A 17,553-nucleotide genomic window follows, 5' to 3' on the forward strand; every position below is an offset into this window, starting at 1 on the left:
CTTTATTGTTTCTTTAAAAACTTAATCACTCTAGTAGATTTTTGTCATTGAGGTGTCTATGTTTTTGTCAAGAATTCCTGTCATGCGAGGGGAGGAAAACGGTAACCAGCGAAAACGGACTACATCTCCCAGGATGCTTAGCGGTTGAGAGGTTATGTAAACAGGAGAGCTGTTACATAACTCAAGGAAAACACGCCCTTATGTAAACAGGAGAGCTGTTACATAACTCAAGGAAAACACGCCCTTATGTAAACAGGAGAGCTGTTACATAACTTAAGGAAAACACGCCCTTATGTAAACAGGAGAGCTGTTACATAGCTCAAGGAAAACACGCCCTATAAAGGGAGGAACTGGGAGGTACAACGCTGTCGGATATTGTGTTTACACCGACGTACCTGCTTAGTGAAGAGCAGTGTTCCGGAGTGGTGCTCCAGTAAGGCAAGAACGGAGGTAGGTCGAGTCGTTACTCCCTGGGCCGTGTCTTGCCCCATCGTCACCTGTGAAGGACCCGGAAGCTCTACCGGATAACCATTGAGCTTCGCTTTTTGACTCGGCTGAGTCAAAGCGCAGTGGCGCTTTTGCTGGTTGGAGTCATAACTCCCAGCCCGACCAGAGATACAGGGACTGCCAGCTGTAACGCACACCAGGAGGTGTTTGCCGCGTTACAGACTCGGAAGTCCACAGGATCGATCGAGCGGCTGCTCTCGGTTCAGTCTTCTTTGCTTGTGATTGGGGTATCGGTGACGCATCACCAGGAGGTGACTCCGCGTCCCGGTGCAGTCTGAGGAAGAGGTTGAGCGGCTGCTCCCTTCAGGTAGAGACCCCGGCTGGGTGTTTCCCTGACTCCTCGATTCTCCCCAACACTCTTCGTGCCCCTCACAGCCTACCGATTGGCATTGTCGGCCATTTCATTTCTGCCCTCTGTTGGCATACGCCGGGATCGGCGTATATGCAGAGGACGGTTAGGACCATCCGTGCTGTGGGCTGGTAACGTACTTAGCCTGGAGGATTCCAGTGACTATAACCTTTGTTTATTCCTTGTATTATTTTTGCCTTCATTAAAATAACTAAACCTTCACAAGTGGTTGCGTTCTCATTATCGTGTCTGTTAAACGATCCTGAGACGTTCAGGGCGTTACAAAATATCCGACCTTAATAACACTAACTGTCTCCCGGTCGATAACAGACATGGCAACACTTGATGATGTGCTGGCTGCTTTAGCGACCGTGCAAATTGAATTGGCTGCCTCCAGGCAAGAAACAGCCGATGTAAAAGCCAGACTGGATGCTATCCAATTGGACCCGCTCACGCCCAGCACCTCCCTCACGAACCAGACCCCTGCGGTAGTAGTGGAAATGCCGGTAGCCGTCCCCTTGGCAACACCAGAGAGGTACAGTGGGGTTCCTAACACAGTGCAGGTATTCCTCACACAAGTGGCGCTACATTTATCGTGCAAACCAAGGGCGTTCCCCACGAGTCAGGCTCGTGTGGCTTTCCTTATATCCTATTTGGCTGGAAACGCGGCACAATGGGCCGTACCTCTGGTGAGCAGGGAAGACCCCATCTTATGTGATTGGGGTGCTTTGCGCGAGGAATTCCTGAAGGTCTTCGACAGAAGGGCTGACTCGTACACGGCGGACCGTGAAATGCTTGAGTTGAGACAGGGATCCAACGACCTGGTGCAGTATCTCAACGCGTTCCGAAGGCTGGTTGCGGAAACCAAGTGGCCTGTTGCTAAACAGACGGCGCTCTTCCATCACGGGCTGTGCGATGAGCTCAAGGACGCCGTGGCTCATATTGACCCACAACCCAAGACATGTGAGGGCCTTATCAACCTGGTATTACAGCTGGAACATAGGCTAAGTGAAAGAAAGGGGGATCATGGGAGAAAAGGAAAATCCCTTCCATCCTATGTGACAGTGGGAAGTCCTGAAACTTCCACCGCATCCAAGGGAGAACCCATGGACATCGGCGCAATACGAGCGAGCCTCACAGCCACGGAGAAAGAGTCACGCCGTAAACAAGGATTGTGCCTATATTGTGGCAAAAAAGGCCACTACGTACGTGAATGCCCTGCCAAACCGAAGACGTCACGTTATCGGGCCAACCGGTCGGTAACAGCCGTGGTGGACGTACCGGCGGAAAACTAGAGGACTCCCAGACCAAAGAAGGGGCATCTCGGAGTCACTCATCCATCCCTTCACTTTCCAACTCGGTCACTAAGGGACAACGACACCTGTTTCTCACGGTGCACGTGGGAGTGCATGACCAGTGGATACCCGTTGTGGCCATGGTGGATTCAGGGGCCACTGGCATGTATATGGACCACAACGAGGCATGCAGGCTAGGGCTAGTGCTTCTTCCCAAAGCTGTACCCGAAGACGTCTATGCTGTAGACGGAAGGCGATTGGTGACGGGGCCCATCGGGCAGCACACGGGGGTCCTTCCGATGAGATGTGGGAGGAACCATTTGGAACAAATCGATTTTAACATCATCCGAGCGCCCCAATATGGCGTCATATTGGGATTGCCGTGGCTACAGAAACACAACCCCTCTGTGGATTGGCCAACACATCGCATCGAACTGACGTCACCGTATTGCATCCTGCATTGTGGAATAAGAACGGAATCCCTTGACGCAGATGAGAGCGGGAGTCAGACGGTGGCTACAGCGGCAGAAAAAGATGTGGCTCTCCCCCAGGCTTATCACAGTTTTGAGGATGTATTTGATGAGGTGAAGGCGGAAGTGCTACCACCACATAGACAGTTTGACTGCCAGATCGACCTGGTGCCAGGGGCCAGCGTTCCCAGCGGCAGGCTGTATGCCCTGACGGAGCCTGAAAACGTGCATCTCCGGGGGTACCTGGATAAACTCCTCAAGCTAGGATTCATCCGCCCGTCCAAGTCTCCGGCCGCCTCGCCACTCTTCTTCATCCCGAAGGCTAATGGGGAGCTGAGAGCCTGTGTGGACTTTAGGGCATTGAATGCGATAACCGTAAAGAATCGGTACCCCTTGCCTCTCATCAGTGTACTTCTGGAACAGGTCAAGAAAGCTCGTATCTACACCAAGTTGGATTTGAAAGGGGCATACCATCTGGTGCGCATGAGGGACGGAGACGAGTGGAAGACCGCCTTTAAGACCAGGTTCGGCCTTTTTGAGTACCTCGTCATGCCGTTCGGTCTGTGCAACGCCCCGGCAGCCTTTCAGTACTTTTTGAATGAGGTATTCAGAGAGGAGTTGGATATCTATGTGGTCGTATATATCGACGACATCCTCATCTATTCGTCCAGTGTGGAGGAGCACGTACACCACGTCAAAGCTGTGCTCCAAAAGCTGAGGGAAAACATGCTGTTTTGTAAACTCAGCAAGTGTGACTTCCACGTCACATCCGTGGAATTCCTCGGAGTGATGCTGAGTCCAGAGGGACAGGAGATGGCAGAACGAAAGATCAAGGTGGTGAAAGAATGGCCGGTGCCCCAAAGCGTGAAGGACGTCCAAAGTTTCATTGGCTTCGCCAACTTTTACAGGCGGTTTATAGATGGATTTTCAGGATTGGTGGCCCCAATCACACAGCTACTGAGGAAGTCCAAGGAGTTTGTCTGGTCTCCTGAAGCGAACAAAGCCTTTGAGGCCCTGAAAAGCGCCTTTGGTAAGGCGCCGGTGTTGGCTCACCCCGATCCGGATCTCCCCTACGTGGTGGAAGCGGACGCATCGGATGTGGCGCTGGGGGCTATCTTGTCCCAACGCAACCACGACACAGGGGTGCTTCATCCCGTTGCGTACATGTCCCGCAAACTCAACGACGCCGAACGCAACTACCATATTGCGGAGAAGGAGCTTCTCGCAATCAAGGACGCCTTCACCGAATGGAGGCATTGGTTGATGGGGGCAAGACATGTGGTATCGGTGTACACGGACCATCGGAACCTACAGTTCATGACGGCCACAAGACACCTTTCTCCCAGACAGCTGCGGTGGATGATCTTCTTTGCGGGGTTCAATTTCCGCATCACATATCGGCCGGGGACGGAAAACCGGAAGGCGGACGCCCTGTCCCGTCAATCTGCAGTTAAGGAACCATTGCCTGCGACCGAGCATTCCATCATTTCCCCGAGGATGGTATTGGGGGTTATCCAACCGGATACTTTCCTGAGGGGAATAAAGAGAGGGATCAGGTCATTCGCATGGCGGAGGTGGCTCCTCAGTCACAGAGAATGGCAGCTGAAGGACGGGATACCCCTGAAGGGCAGGTGCCTATTGATACCCACGCCTAGGCTAAGGAAACAAGCATTCATCTGGTGCCATGACTCTCCATGCGCAGGTCATTTGGGCTTTGAAAAAACGGTGGCTAGCATGGGACGGCATTTCTGGTGGCCAACCATGAGAGTGGATGTCAGGAGGTGGGGACAGGAGTGTCCTACGTGTGCTACCATGAAGGCCGACCAGGGCCGAACCCAAGGGCTCTTACATCCACTTCCGACCCCGGATAGACCATGGGATAGCATATCACTGGACTTCGTGGTGGGCCTACCGGTAGACCAGGGGATGACGGCAATACTGGTGGTGGTGGATTACTTGACGAAAATGGGGCACTTCATCCCCTGCAAGAGAGTCCCTACGGCCGGGGAATTGGCGTCACTACTCCTAAAGAATGTGGTACGACTGCATGGATTACCTGGGGTGATCGTGTCGGACCGGGGGTCGCAGTTTACTGCGCAATTCTGGAAGACTTGGTGCACTGCGCTGCATGTTAAGACCGCCCTGTCCACCAGCTACCACCCTCAAACGGACGGCCAAACCGAGCGCCTGAACCAAACGCTCAAACAGTATCTGCGATGTTTTGTGGACCAGGGCAGGGAAGAATGGGTCGACTTGCTATGGGTTGCAGAGATAGCCTATAACAACGCCACTCACAGCTCCACACAGTCATCTCCGTTCTATAGCAACTATGGCCAACATCCCAGGTTCTTGCCATTTCTACATCCGTTCAGAGAGGACAGGATTCCCGCCACAGCGGACAGGGTGGCACACATAAAAGACACGTTGATGCGCTCAAGGGCTGTCCTAATAGAGGCCAAGAGAAGATACAAGGCTGCGGCAGACAGGAAGAGAAGGCCCGGGCCACTGTACCGCACTGGAGACTACGTCTGGATATCCACAAGAAACATGAGGTTTCGAAAGAACAGTGTGTTCCATCCCAAGTACATGGGCCCCTATCGAATTACCAAGTGTATGGGTCCCGTGAACGTGAAGGTGTGCTTGCCCCAGTCATTGCGGATACACCCTGTCTTTCATGTATCATTGCTCAAACCAGCACCCTCCAAGCCGTCTGGGACACCTAGGCCGGTATGCGTGGAGTCGGAGGTGGAGTATGAAGTGTCGGGCATACGGGCGTCCAAATGGCGCAGGGGGAAGCTGTGGTACCTGGTTGCGTGGAAAGGCTATGGCCCGGAGGAGCAGTCATGGGAACCGGCTGAAGGGGTTCATGCTCCGCGCTTGGTCTCCTTGTTCCATCGGCGTTTTCCTGCCAGCGCTGGACCCGTGGGGAGCCGCTGAGAGGGAGGATGTACTGTCAAGAATTCCTGTCATGCGAGGGGAGGAAAACGGTAACCAGCGAAAACGGACTACATCTCCCAGGATGCTTAGCGGTTGAGAGGTTATGTAAACAGGAGAGCTGTTACATAACTCAAGGAAAACACGCCCTTATGTAAACAGGAGAGCTGTTACATAACTCAAGGAAAACACGCCCTTATGTAAACAGGAGAGCTGTTACATAACTCAAGGAAAACACGCCCTTATGTAAACAGGAGAGCTGTTACATAACTTAAGGAAAACACGCCCTTATGTAAACAGGAGAGCTGTTACATAACTCAAGGAAAACACGCCCTATAAAGGGAGGAACCGGGAGGTACAACGCTGTCGGATATTGTGTTTACACCGACGTACCTGCTTAGTGAAGAGCAGTGTTCCGGAGTGGTGCTCCAGTAAGGCAAGAACGGAGGTAGGTCGAGTCGTTACTCCCTGGGCCGTGTCTTGCCCCATCGTCACCTGTGAAGGACCCGGAAGCTCTACCGGATAACCATTGAGCTTCGCTTTTTGACTCGGCTGAGTCAAAGCACAGTGGCGCTTTTGCTGGTTGGAGTCGTAACTCCCAGCCGGACCAGAGATACAGGGACTGCCAGCTGTAACGCACACCAGGAGGTGTTTGCCGCGTTACAGACTCGGAAGTCCACAGGATCGATCGAGCGGCTGCTCTCGGTTCAGTCTTCTTTGCTTGTGATTGGGGTATCGGTGACGCATCACCAGGAGGTGACTCCGCGTCCCGGTGCAGTCTGAGGAAGAGGTTGAGCGGCTGCTCCCTTCAGGTAGAGACCCTGGCTGGGTGTTTCCCTGACTCCTCGATTCTCCCTAACACTCTTCGTGCCCCTCACAGCCTACCGATTGGCATTGTCGGCCATTTCATTTCTGCCCTCTGTTGGCATACGCCGGGATCGGCGTATATGCAGAGGACGGTTAGGACCATCCGTGCTGTGGGCTGGTAACGTACTTAGCCTGGAGGATTCCAGTGACTATAACCTTTGTTTATTCCTTGTATTATTTTTGCCTTCATTAAAATAACTAAACCTTCACAAGTGGTTGCGTTCTCATTATCGTGTCTGTTAAACGATCCTGAGACGTTCAGGGCGTTACAGTTTTTTTAAGCTTCTTTTTATTAAACATGTAACAATCTTCAGATCTACATCATACATAAAATCATAGAGTCCCGTGAGTTTACATGTGTTACCTGTACCCCATATCGCATCGTATACCGTTTCCAATTGGTTTGCTGTTGCCACCATTGCCCCCCAGGGAAGTATTACTCGCCTATTCTCTCTTGGAAGACTTTGGAACGATCCTCAATCTCCTGCCCAATGGCCCATATCTTTTCGAATTCGCGCAGGCAGCCCCTCCTCTGGCAGACTGATTGTTCTGCCCTGTGACACCAATCCATGTGAGGTGTCTATTTAAAGATAAAAATACAACCTATTTTTATAAATTGGTGTCAGATTTGTGTTGTGTTGCATTGTCTTCGTATTCAACTGTTTCAGTACTTATTAATGCTCAACACTTGTCCCTTTGAAAAAGCCTGACTCCTCTGAGCACAGTTACCCAGGACTGAGCTAAGGTTTTATAAACTAATCTGACTGGACTTGATACAGGACTGTGACTTTATTGCACAAGTATACCATTATACCAGTTTATAAGAAGGGTCAGAGAAAAGACCTTCAATGTTACAGACCAATATTGCTGATAGATTCTGCAGTCGAAGTACTAGGGAGAGTGATCCTCAGTAAATTAACAGATTGCCTGAAGAGTGCAATGTACTATCAAATTTGCAGTATGGTTTCAGGAAAGGTAGGGGTACACCATGGATCAGTGCCTAAACTTGCAGCTGCTAGCCGGGAAATATACCATCGCCAAAAAGGGGACATTACATCTGACCTTTATGATCTGTCCTCGGCTTTTGACTGAGTAAACAGATCCAAACTATGGGCTTTCCTACTTGAAATGGGAATGGACCGGACCATTGTCAACTTTTTATCCGATCTGCTTAGGGATCTCACCGCCAAGGTGAGATATAACCATAAGGGAAATCATAAGCAGAGTATTCGCATCTCTAGAGGAGTCAGACAGGGATGCATTTTAGCTCCCTTATTGTTTACTTTATATATTAATGATCTAGACTCCGCTCTGTGTATAGCCTGTAAAGATATCCCTCGAGTGGGGGAGCGGTTAATCCGAGCACTTCTATAAGCAGACAATGCTGCTATATTGGCACGCACAGCGATTGGGCTCCAGTCTCTCCCAAGTTCCTTTGCAGATTTTATGAGTTTGCTGGATTTAAGCGTTAATTTGACTAAATCGCACACTATGACTATAGGCTCTAGACCCAAAAAAGTTCAAACGCATTATAGTGAGGGAAATGAACTATCGAGGGTGACTAAATTTTCGTATTTGGAGGTTTTGTTTGATGAAAGGGGTACATGGGTACCGCAAAAGAAAGCTAAAAGAAACTGTATGGTAAGATCAAACAGTAGCGCTTCTTGATTTTGCACACAGGCTAGGGGCTAAGCCAGTCCAAGCCATGTTAAATATTTATAGAGCGAAATGTATTGCTATCTCTAACTATGGGTCTGAAGTATGGGGCTATAATGAGGCTGAGGACCTCCAAATAGCAGAGAATACATTTCTTAGAAATTTGTTATCAGTCCCGCATTCAACAACTTCTTACATTATTCATCAGGAACTGGGTATTGGTTTTGTGTCAAATCTGATTGGAATGGCACCACTACTTAAATGGATGATGATCTGGACCAACCCCGAATTAGAGATGAATCGTGAGATTGTTCGGGACTGTTTATCCCTGGATAGAGCAAGCAGTATTGCTTGGTTATGTTAAGAAGTTAACATTGAAATTAGGGCACCCAGAATTGTTGAATTCACCAAATAAGCTATCTAAGAAGGATTTCTCATGTGTCAAGAAACATTTCTTATGTATGATACAAGCAAAAAGTGAGGTCAGAGAGTTGACGAAACCAACGGTACGAGCCCACTCACTCCTGAAAACAAACTCAGCAATAGAACCCTATCTAAATGAAGTAACAAAACACTACCACAGCTTTCTTTTAACAAGATTTAGATTTAATTATTTGCATGTTTTATTGGTAGAACCGCAGGGGTGGCGAAGGGCGGAAGATTTGGGTCCCTGTTCCTGTGATAATTTTTCCACCCAAGACACTTTGCACTTTATCATGTTTTGTGACCATTATTGTCATATTTGCAAATGTTTTTGAGGACCCATTTTAAAGAATAAAGGTTTTGTGCAGGAAGGCCTGCTCTAGTATATTTACATATGTTGAATAATGTATGGGAAACTTTAAATATTGCTAGTTTTTTAGTTGCGGCGGTTAGAGAAAAGAAAAAACGGGACCTGTAATACTTTAAATCTTTAACAATTATAAGGAGAACACTGCTTAAGTCGATGGTCTTCATGTATAAGATTAACTTGGAAAGGAATTGGCACAAGATTTTATTTGTATATCATAAAGAGAGGGGCGTTTTTATCCTTATATTTTATGGTGCATATCAATATTTGCAATTAACTTTGTTTTTGTGTTGTTGTTTTTAATGATTTTTGTAGTAGTATGGTTTTAATTGACCGAATAAAGTAATTATGATGATGAATATGATGCACAATGAGGTCGCACAACTACACCATATAATAAACCACTTTCCTCAGAGAGATTAGTAATTTAGAAAAACCATGAAGGTATATTAAAATATTAAAGTGCAATACAGAATGCAAAAATATAGCAATCTCAATAAATCATAAGGCTCAGATATCAATTGCCATGAAGGCTCTTAGAATTAAAATGGACACATTAAATAAAGTCTGAAAAATCGACTAAGTCAAAATGTGCAGCAAATCAATAGAGAACCGGGCAGCATCCCTAGTATAGACCCAAAGAAGTCTGCTCACACCTCAAATTGGGAGCATTTTGTAATACATTTTACGATGGAAAGCAAAGGAAATCGCACAATCAGCATGGGGTGAACAAATGTGTCAATACATCGTCAAATCACAGTTCAGCACTGTCAAGCATCATATAATACCACCATCCTAGAACTATCCTCCGAAATTAATACTAATAAGTTCCCTTTTAATGTCATCGGTCGGAGGTGTCGGAACAAATCAGGTTACATAAACAATGGAAAGACTCATAAGTGAATAGTGTATAATTATTTTTTTTTAAACAGACTTTTATTGAATTTCAGAAGTTAACACATTCAATCCCCCTGCCCGCTACCTGGCCACCCAGATATGCCAGGCTGTAGGATAACGACCAGCCCGCCAAACTGAGTACAACGGCACACCTCTCTTCACATAAGGCATCTATGCTGTAATGTAGTCCGTCCACAAGGGTGATCCATTACCATGGTGTGACGCAATCAAAAGACCCCCCCACCCCTCTCCCCGTCAAACTCCCCCAACAGAACCCCCCACCCCAACCACCCTCCCAAGCATGTCGCCAGTGTCTAATACAGTCAAGTGGGCAACGAAGCCTCCCGTACCACAAGTCGGATTCCCCTCCCACGGGGCACAGCAGAGAATGTATCAAGAGCACAGGAGGAAGCTGTTTATCCCGGGTCCAGAGTCCTCCCCTGCATTCCCATGAACGTAAAAAAAAAAAAAAGTCTCAAGGGTCCCGTGCCACATCCCCCTCCTCAGGATCCCCCTCGTCGTCTACAGCTGGTTGTTTGAACAGTTCCAGGAGTGCCACCCATGCCCGGGCCATTTCTTGTGATTTCTCACTTCCATTACGCCGAGCCAGACATAGTCTATAGTTCCCCTCGCTTCCTGCCCATTTCACCATTTCCCTATTCCAGCGCAAGAGATTAGGCCCCTGCCTCGTCTTCCAATGGGAAGTAAGTTCCCAGGTAAATGAACCGGCTGGTGACCTTAGTCTTGGCAGTGTGCGGGAACCAATGCAGCAAGCAGACCCCCGGACCCACCTCCAGCTCCCTCTCTGTCACAGTCAGCAGTGCAGTCGTCACCTCCCGCCAAAAGTCTCCCACCCGTGGACAGTCCCACAACATGTGGAGAAAATTCGCCCCATCATGGTCACACCGGGGGCAAGCATCCGACCCCCCAAAATACTCAGCTATTTTACGAGGCGTGAGGTATGCCCTATGAAAAACATAGAACTGGATAAGCTGGAAACGCGCATTTCGGGAACATTTCCATGGTCGCTCCATGATTTCCTCCCAAGTTTTGTCCGCAATGGATGCCCCCAGATCCACCTCCCACTTGAGTCGCAGTGCAGTCAGGGGTTGACGCATATCACAGGTAATCCGCCGATAAAGGCAGGTCACCTCCTTAAAAGTACCCGCCGCCATCACTACATACTGACAAGCAAGAGATGTGTCCGGCTCCACCAGTCCCTGCCGGCAGTGTTTCCTGACAGCCGCAAACAGAGCTGCATGCAAGAGGAAGTCCCCCCGCGGGAGATCGTGACGCTCCCTAAGGTCGTCAAAAGGGAGAAGATTACCATCCTCATAAAGGTCACCCAGTGCCATAACTCCCGCCTCTTCCCAAGCCAACAACCGGCTCCAATCTCAACGGGCACCCCTGCCTCGTCCCCAGAGCGACCGCACAGGCATCAGAAATAAAGCCCCCCATCCTCACCCTAGCAGTGGAAGCACTATAGGGAAGCGCCGCCCACTGTACAAAACGTTCCCCCAGCCCGAAGTGAATAGTGTATAATGAGCGTGCAGTAGGAGCCTTAAAAGGTATATAAAGGCTTCCTCCAGAATTCTTCGAAAACACCATGTAATTACAAAACAACAGTGCACATTTTTCTGCATGCACTGTCAATGAAAAATGAACACACAAAGATTATTATGGATGCTCCAGCAAACAAAATGGAGTTGAGACCTAGTTTAGCCTATGCCAGGAACACATAGTTCTGCATATCAGAGCGTTACTGTATCAATTACAAAGTAATTCATTTTAATATGGAAATTAAAATTTTGCTCTAACACCAGCACAGTCTAAGCTAAAACTCCCAACAAACTGCATCTAAACGTTGCCCAGTAGTTGCAGAGTTGAGCTCCCAGCAAACACCCACTTTGAAAAACCTCATTCTACGCTTGGAAGGCTCCAAGAACTTGCCGGAGCTGTGTGGCTGAAATGGACTGGCGCTCCAAGATATTTTCCAATTAACTTGCAACCTTCACCTTGCCATTGATGAACCTGTCGAAGAACACGTGTGCCCAATGGCCCCAGATCACAGGGTTCTGCAGTCCTGGTGCAGGGGCATCAGTGTGCATTTGGTCCCCCAACCAAGAGTCGCACTTTCTTACACAAACCCCCACCCATAATCTTGACACCTGCGAAGTGGTGAGTTCTCTGTTCAACTCAGGGGAAGATCTCAGGATCAGGAAGAGGAACAAGTGCATCTGTAAGGCTAGAGAAAAGCTTAGAAGAGAAGGCTGCGGCAGGTAGAGGTTCAGGCATAACTGACTTAGAGACCTCTCTTCCTGTAAGTATGACCATCTGAGTCCGCCGCCTGCTGCTGCTAAAGTGTGCATGTGTGAACTTGGATTTAGAAGGACTGCAAGAGTGGCCCTAAAAGGGAAATTACAGAGCCAATTACGAGCGACCAAAAAATATTACTTGCCAAAGACTAATGATTTACAAGGTACATCCTCCAATGGAAGAGAAACTTGTGAAGAGCTCTGGAATGAGAGAGCACGAAGAGATGGTTCCTCTCATTTACTTTTCAGAAATCTGCCTCCATAGTATATCCCTAAAGCTAACTACACGAGAAATGAGCCATGCATCAGGGTTGAAATGCCTTTGGAAAAAACAAGCAAAAGTTATCATGGCGTACATGAGATGCTTGACAGCATGGTGTCTTGTCTGCGGACATGCCTTACCTCTTACCTTTAGGGCTGCAGTTCCTGCATACTGCCTGCTGATGGCATCTCCATTATTTGCCCACATAATCTGGTATATCCGATAACATTTTAGTGGAAGTGGCTGCTCCGGTGGCATCACACCCAATTTCTTGAGCTAGATTTAAAGATGCAGATTAGCAATTGCGGGAGGAGTGACCAACAAGCACATATGCATGCAGGTCGATATTTTCTGTATATTTCTAGCATGCACATTTAAAAAAACAATATGCAGGAACATTTTGACCTTGAGGGTAAATGTAGAATTCCGTTTTCTTAATTATGACTCTAGTCTCCGCAGAGTGCATACATAAATACGTAAATGCATCCACCTTACAACACTACTGACATTAATCACTCAAGAAACAAACCATGATTTCCAAGGTGCTCATACAGCTCAAAATACTAAGAACAAAAAGTTCAGCAGTATAACAGACCTTCAATAAAACTAAAAAAAACTCAGAAGAGCATTTTTTAACAGGGCTTATTTCACAATTCACAAAAACATGAATTTATTTAAAATTGTACACATATTTCAAAATAAAAGACGTATGGTAAACTGATATTTCGCGAGGCTTTTCACACAACTTTTCCATGAAAATGGGCTCACACGACAACGGAAGTCTCTTTCAAAAGAAATCCCCGTTATTAGCCGAAAGCCATGCAATAAGTACAAAACAAAGGAGGCTTAGTATGAGTTTTTCTCGTGGAATGTCAGCCCCGGCATCTAGAGGGGTGGAAATTCTACCACGTTTTTAGTTTGCCGTCCATGTGAAAAATTATCCAACAAAATAGGTGTTCATGCTTTGGGAGGTGGCACTTCGAGAGGTTGGATTCGGTGGGGAAAATCCACAATTGCAAAGTTCTGCCAGTGCCCATGCATACTGGAAATGTAACCACATATCTTGTCTTCCTAACATGCAGTGGATGGGATCCCCAACTGTTTGTTAAAACCTGCCTCTGCCCTTTTCATGGCAGTCTGTCACTGCAATAACTGTCAAACATGCTAGAAAAGGATTGTTATGAACATATTATGTAAACATACAACTATGAACAAGCAGTGACTAGCAGTAATGCTGGGGCAATTGGCAAACTCACCATTTCAAAGCAAACTATAGATAAGTGACAATGATCAAAAATCGATATATAAAGACCAATTTATAGCTCTTCTCAAAGAATTTCTGAAATTGGCAAATTATGAACTTTAAAATACTGTGGTCGATAGAAACTGGTCAACATTGGAGAGATTTTAAGGCCACTCTATAAATACGTTTATGGTCTTTCAGATAGATAGATAGATGGAAACACTAACATCGTGCGTTTGAAGGTTTTGGTACAAACCTATTTGGATGTAACCCCAATTTACAAGAGAGTTTGGGCATTCTCTCCAAGGAACATTTTATCAATTTAGTGGCAAATAGTATGTTTAAAGCACATTATGTCTCCAATATTGATCAAAACTGTTAAATCTAGAGAAATATGGCATAATATTCTGATGGATATTTATACCTGCACATTTCTCACCTTCTGGATATCCCAGGCGCAAGTCTGGATCTAGAACTTCTTCAATACAATGGCATTCCCATGCTGGTAGGGGGTTCTAGCTCGATTTTGGCACTGCACTCAGCGCCCCTGTGACATCACTGGAACTATAAAGCACCTCTGTCAGCGTGCGGATGTCAGTTCCCTTTTTTCTACACCCTCCATGCGGTCATTCAATTCTCCTCTGAAGTTCTACATGGTTTTAAATATTCTATTGCTTCAGGTGCAGTTTTTTTCTCTTCAAATGTCTCCACCCAAACAGTCTGGTTTTAAACTGTGTAGGGACTTTAATAGTCAGATGTCCATCACTGAGACCCAAACATCTGCTTTTGGTGCTTCAGATCTAACCACGCTTTGAAGGCCTGCAAGTCATGTTGGTGGATGCATTCCAACACAATTAAGAAAAGGAATGCCAAGACGTTTATGGCATGGCACAAGACAGAAGACAAGTTCACCGTGAACCCAGACCGTGGTCATGGTCTCCGGAGTCGCCTCCATTGTCAAAAATTATCAAAGAAGAAGAAAAAGAAGTTGCATGAGCCTGAATGCAACTTAACATCGAAAAGTAAGTCACTAAGAACTCCTGCTTCACCTCAACCGCTGTCGGAACAGGAACAGACAGAATCCCTCATGGCGGATCCGGAGCTTGAAGCTCCGTCTGTTCTGGCGCCAATTCCGGAGCTGCGGCCAACTGTGGCACTGATTCCAATGTTCCAGCCGGGTATGCTCTATCTGGAGTTTCCTGCTCCCGGGACGAATACATCAATGTTCCTGAACGCTATGTACAGAATCTTCAGTAGATCAGGGATCACTTTGGAACACTGATTGGCCCCATGGGTCCGATGATTTCGATTTACAGAGGTTTGCCGGCTGCATACCACTCGGCTTCCACTACACTGTTTCTACCATTACCTCCTTTTGCATGGGCTTTGACCCAGGCACCAGCGCCACAGCAACCATCAGATTCGATGCCTCGGGGATGGGTATCCCAGTCCACAATGGACCAGGACTTTGCATTCTTTAAAGTTGCCAGTGGACTTCGCATCTCCCCAGAACGGGAACCCCCCCCCAGCACATTGGAGCTCCTTCCGTTGGAAGTTACCTATTATCTGGAGGGCAGCTGACATATTCGACCTTTCCCTTTACTGAGTCAAAACCCAACATTCTCACGAGGTCCTGCATACAGCGCCCTTAGCCCTGGAACCACTGCTGTCATTCAATAAGACCCTGCCAGAGCCTATTCTTGCAATCTGGGAGGAACCAACAACTTCCACCGCGTTATTCAGATCCATAGCAAGGCACTCCAAACCAGGGTCAGTTGATCCACAGTTCCTCCTATTCATCTCCTGAGAGCATAGTGGTCCAGGCCTCTTGCTCCTCCAAGTTAACTCCTGGTGCCTTTTCCACAACATCTTTGCAAAAACGATGGAGGAGGTCGGGCGGCTGAGAGCCTGGTCTTCAAATTCCTAAACGCTCCCTTCCTTTCGGTCAATAAGTCCAAGCCTTCTAGGATAAAATGCAGGCAGTGACCCTAATGTCCCAGAAGATCTCTAGTGCACTTTACTGAGCTGGTGGGGGTTGGCAAGCCATAAAAAACAGTTTATACAATGCAGACTGGACACCGCAGACTCAGTTGTAAGGTCCATGGGAACATCTGTCTCCAGAGTCACTAGGATTGGCGGTGTAGTTCGAGTATCTTACAGGATGTACAATAAACGCTGATGGCCCTCCCCTTCAATGGATCTTGCCTCTTTGTTGCATTGTACAGGCTTAAAGACGTCAAGATTACTGTGCAATCACATGGCCTCCAGACCTAGACAACGGATTAGCGACAATTTTGGAAATTTCGAGGCATCGCAATAGGTTATTTCTTTCGGGGTCGCCAAGATAACCAGTAACAGGAGCAACAACAGGCAAACCCCCTGCACAATCAGTACAGAGGTCGAGGGAAAGAAAAAACTTGGGCCCTTCTCCCCCCCCCCTGCTCTTCCTCCTCCTTTACCCCAGCCATCGCATGGAAGCAGATTTAGAGAGTGATTTAGTTTTTGGAGGACACCCGCTGTTCCATCACGCAGGCGGTCATTTATAAAAATATTGCCAGGAAACGCTGTCACAGTGGTTCCTGGCAATGCATATCACTCTGTGCTACACATCAACAGGATGAAGTCCTGTAGCACAGAGTAAATGTTTTCTTTGCAAAAAGAAAATCCTGAAACAGGATTTGCTTTTTGTAAAGAAAAAATATAATGCTACCCTTGCCATGTGAATCTTCTCCCATGGCGGGGGGAGCATTATAATGTTTTTATAGGGTCTAGTTTTACCATATGGTGCCCTAGGCCCATTCTGTCCACATCGGAAGCATGAGTCTCTCAAATGTCCCGGCCCCCCCTTGAGACCAGGTTGAGCTAAAATTGTCCACACTGCCTTGAGCGTCTACAGAGGCAGTATCACTCCTGCCCTCGTGTAGCCTCAGATAGATCTCTCCTATGAAGCCCAATAATCTCAGGTCACTGTGTTTCTGATGAACAAGTCTCCGAGGCCTTGTCCTCTGCGTGTACATCTTTCTGAACATCGAGAAGATGTAGCAATACCAGGATGCATCTGCCATCTAGAAGAACAAGATGGGCTAAGAGTAGGAGTGGGGGCTAACTGGGACTTTCCGCAGCTTCTCAGCTGATGTTTTGCTAGCTTTGGAAACTAAGACAGCGACATGGCTTAAAATAAACAATAACCTTGTAAGGAGCGTCCACTCTAAAAGCTTTTGAAAAGCAACGCAAATAGTTTTTAATAAAATGTTAAATTTTTTGTTATGTTCTGCGGTCAAATAACTGCTAAAGTTAGACTTTGCGATCAATTGTTCCTCATTAAAACTGTATGAAAGAACTGCTCACTGTCCAACTTGTTGACCACCTCTCACAGTTTATTTCACGATTGAGGTGGTCCGGCTAGCTGATTTATTTAACATTGGAAAAGGCCTTATTGTATTTTGATATTCAATTTCTCTCTCTTTGAATTACTGTGATTTTAAACTTGCCATGACTACATGTTTTTGCTCTTGACTAGTTATGTGTCTTTTGACACGTGTTACCTGCTTGTTTAAATAAATTATGTCACTCCAGACTTGATTTCTTATTAGTGTGCATTGTTATTTCAGATCACACATTTCACTGATAGGTTTTGTGGTGAAAAATCCCACCCTCCAACAACTATTCCTTACCTCCAGGTTTTACCTGGCGGTAAAAAAACAGTAAAACATAACTAAATGTCCGCCCATCTAAATTGGGCAGGTGGACTTGTGGCCATTTCTCTGACGGCCGTTTCTCACCGGGGTCGTCGAAGTTTGGCCACGGAGGAGATAGAGTAGTCTCCCTTGTGGCCAAGCTGAAGGTTCACCCGCATTTAAATGAAGTGAGAAGACCTTCATTGGGGAGTATGTATACCGCAACACCGTTGTGACGAAGTATTGATACCGTCAACATATAAATCACCCCGAGCTCCCCCTTGTCCGAAA

The 17,553-nt window shown here is 47.1% G+C and overlaps 1 protein-coding gene across 2 annotated transcripts in view; it reads right to left on the reverse strand.

The window, feature by feature from the left end:
- The window catches only part of INPP5F (inositol polyphosphate-5-phosphatase F), a 943,021-nt gene that overhangs the window by 162,974 nt on the left and 762,494 nt on the right, over positions 1–17,553 (reverse strand). For both annotated transcript variants that reach the window (XM_085602832.1, XM_085602840.1), the window contains exon 14: positions 12,490–12,618. In XM_085602832.1, coding sequence (XP_085458958.1) covers positions 12,490–12,618 — 129 coding nt within the window. The remainder of the gene's footprint in view (positions 1–12,489; positions 12,619–17,553) is intronic.

This window comes from Triturus cristatus, chromosome 1_2, assembly GCF_964204655.1.
Source record: "Triturus cristatus chromosome 1_2, aTriCri1.1, whole genome shotgun sequence".
NCBI lineage: Eukaryota > Metazoa > Chordata > Amphibia > Caudata > Salamandridae > Triturus > Triturus cristatus.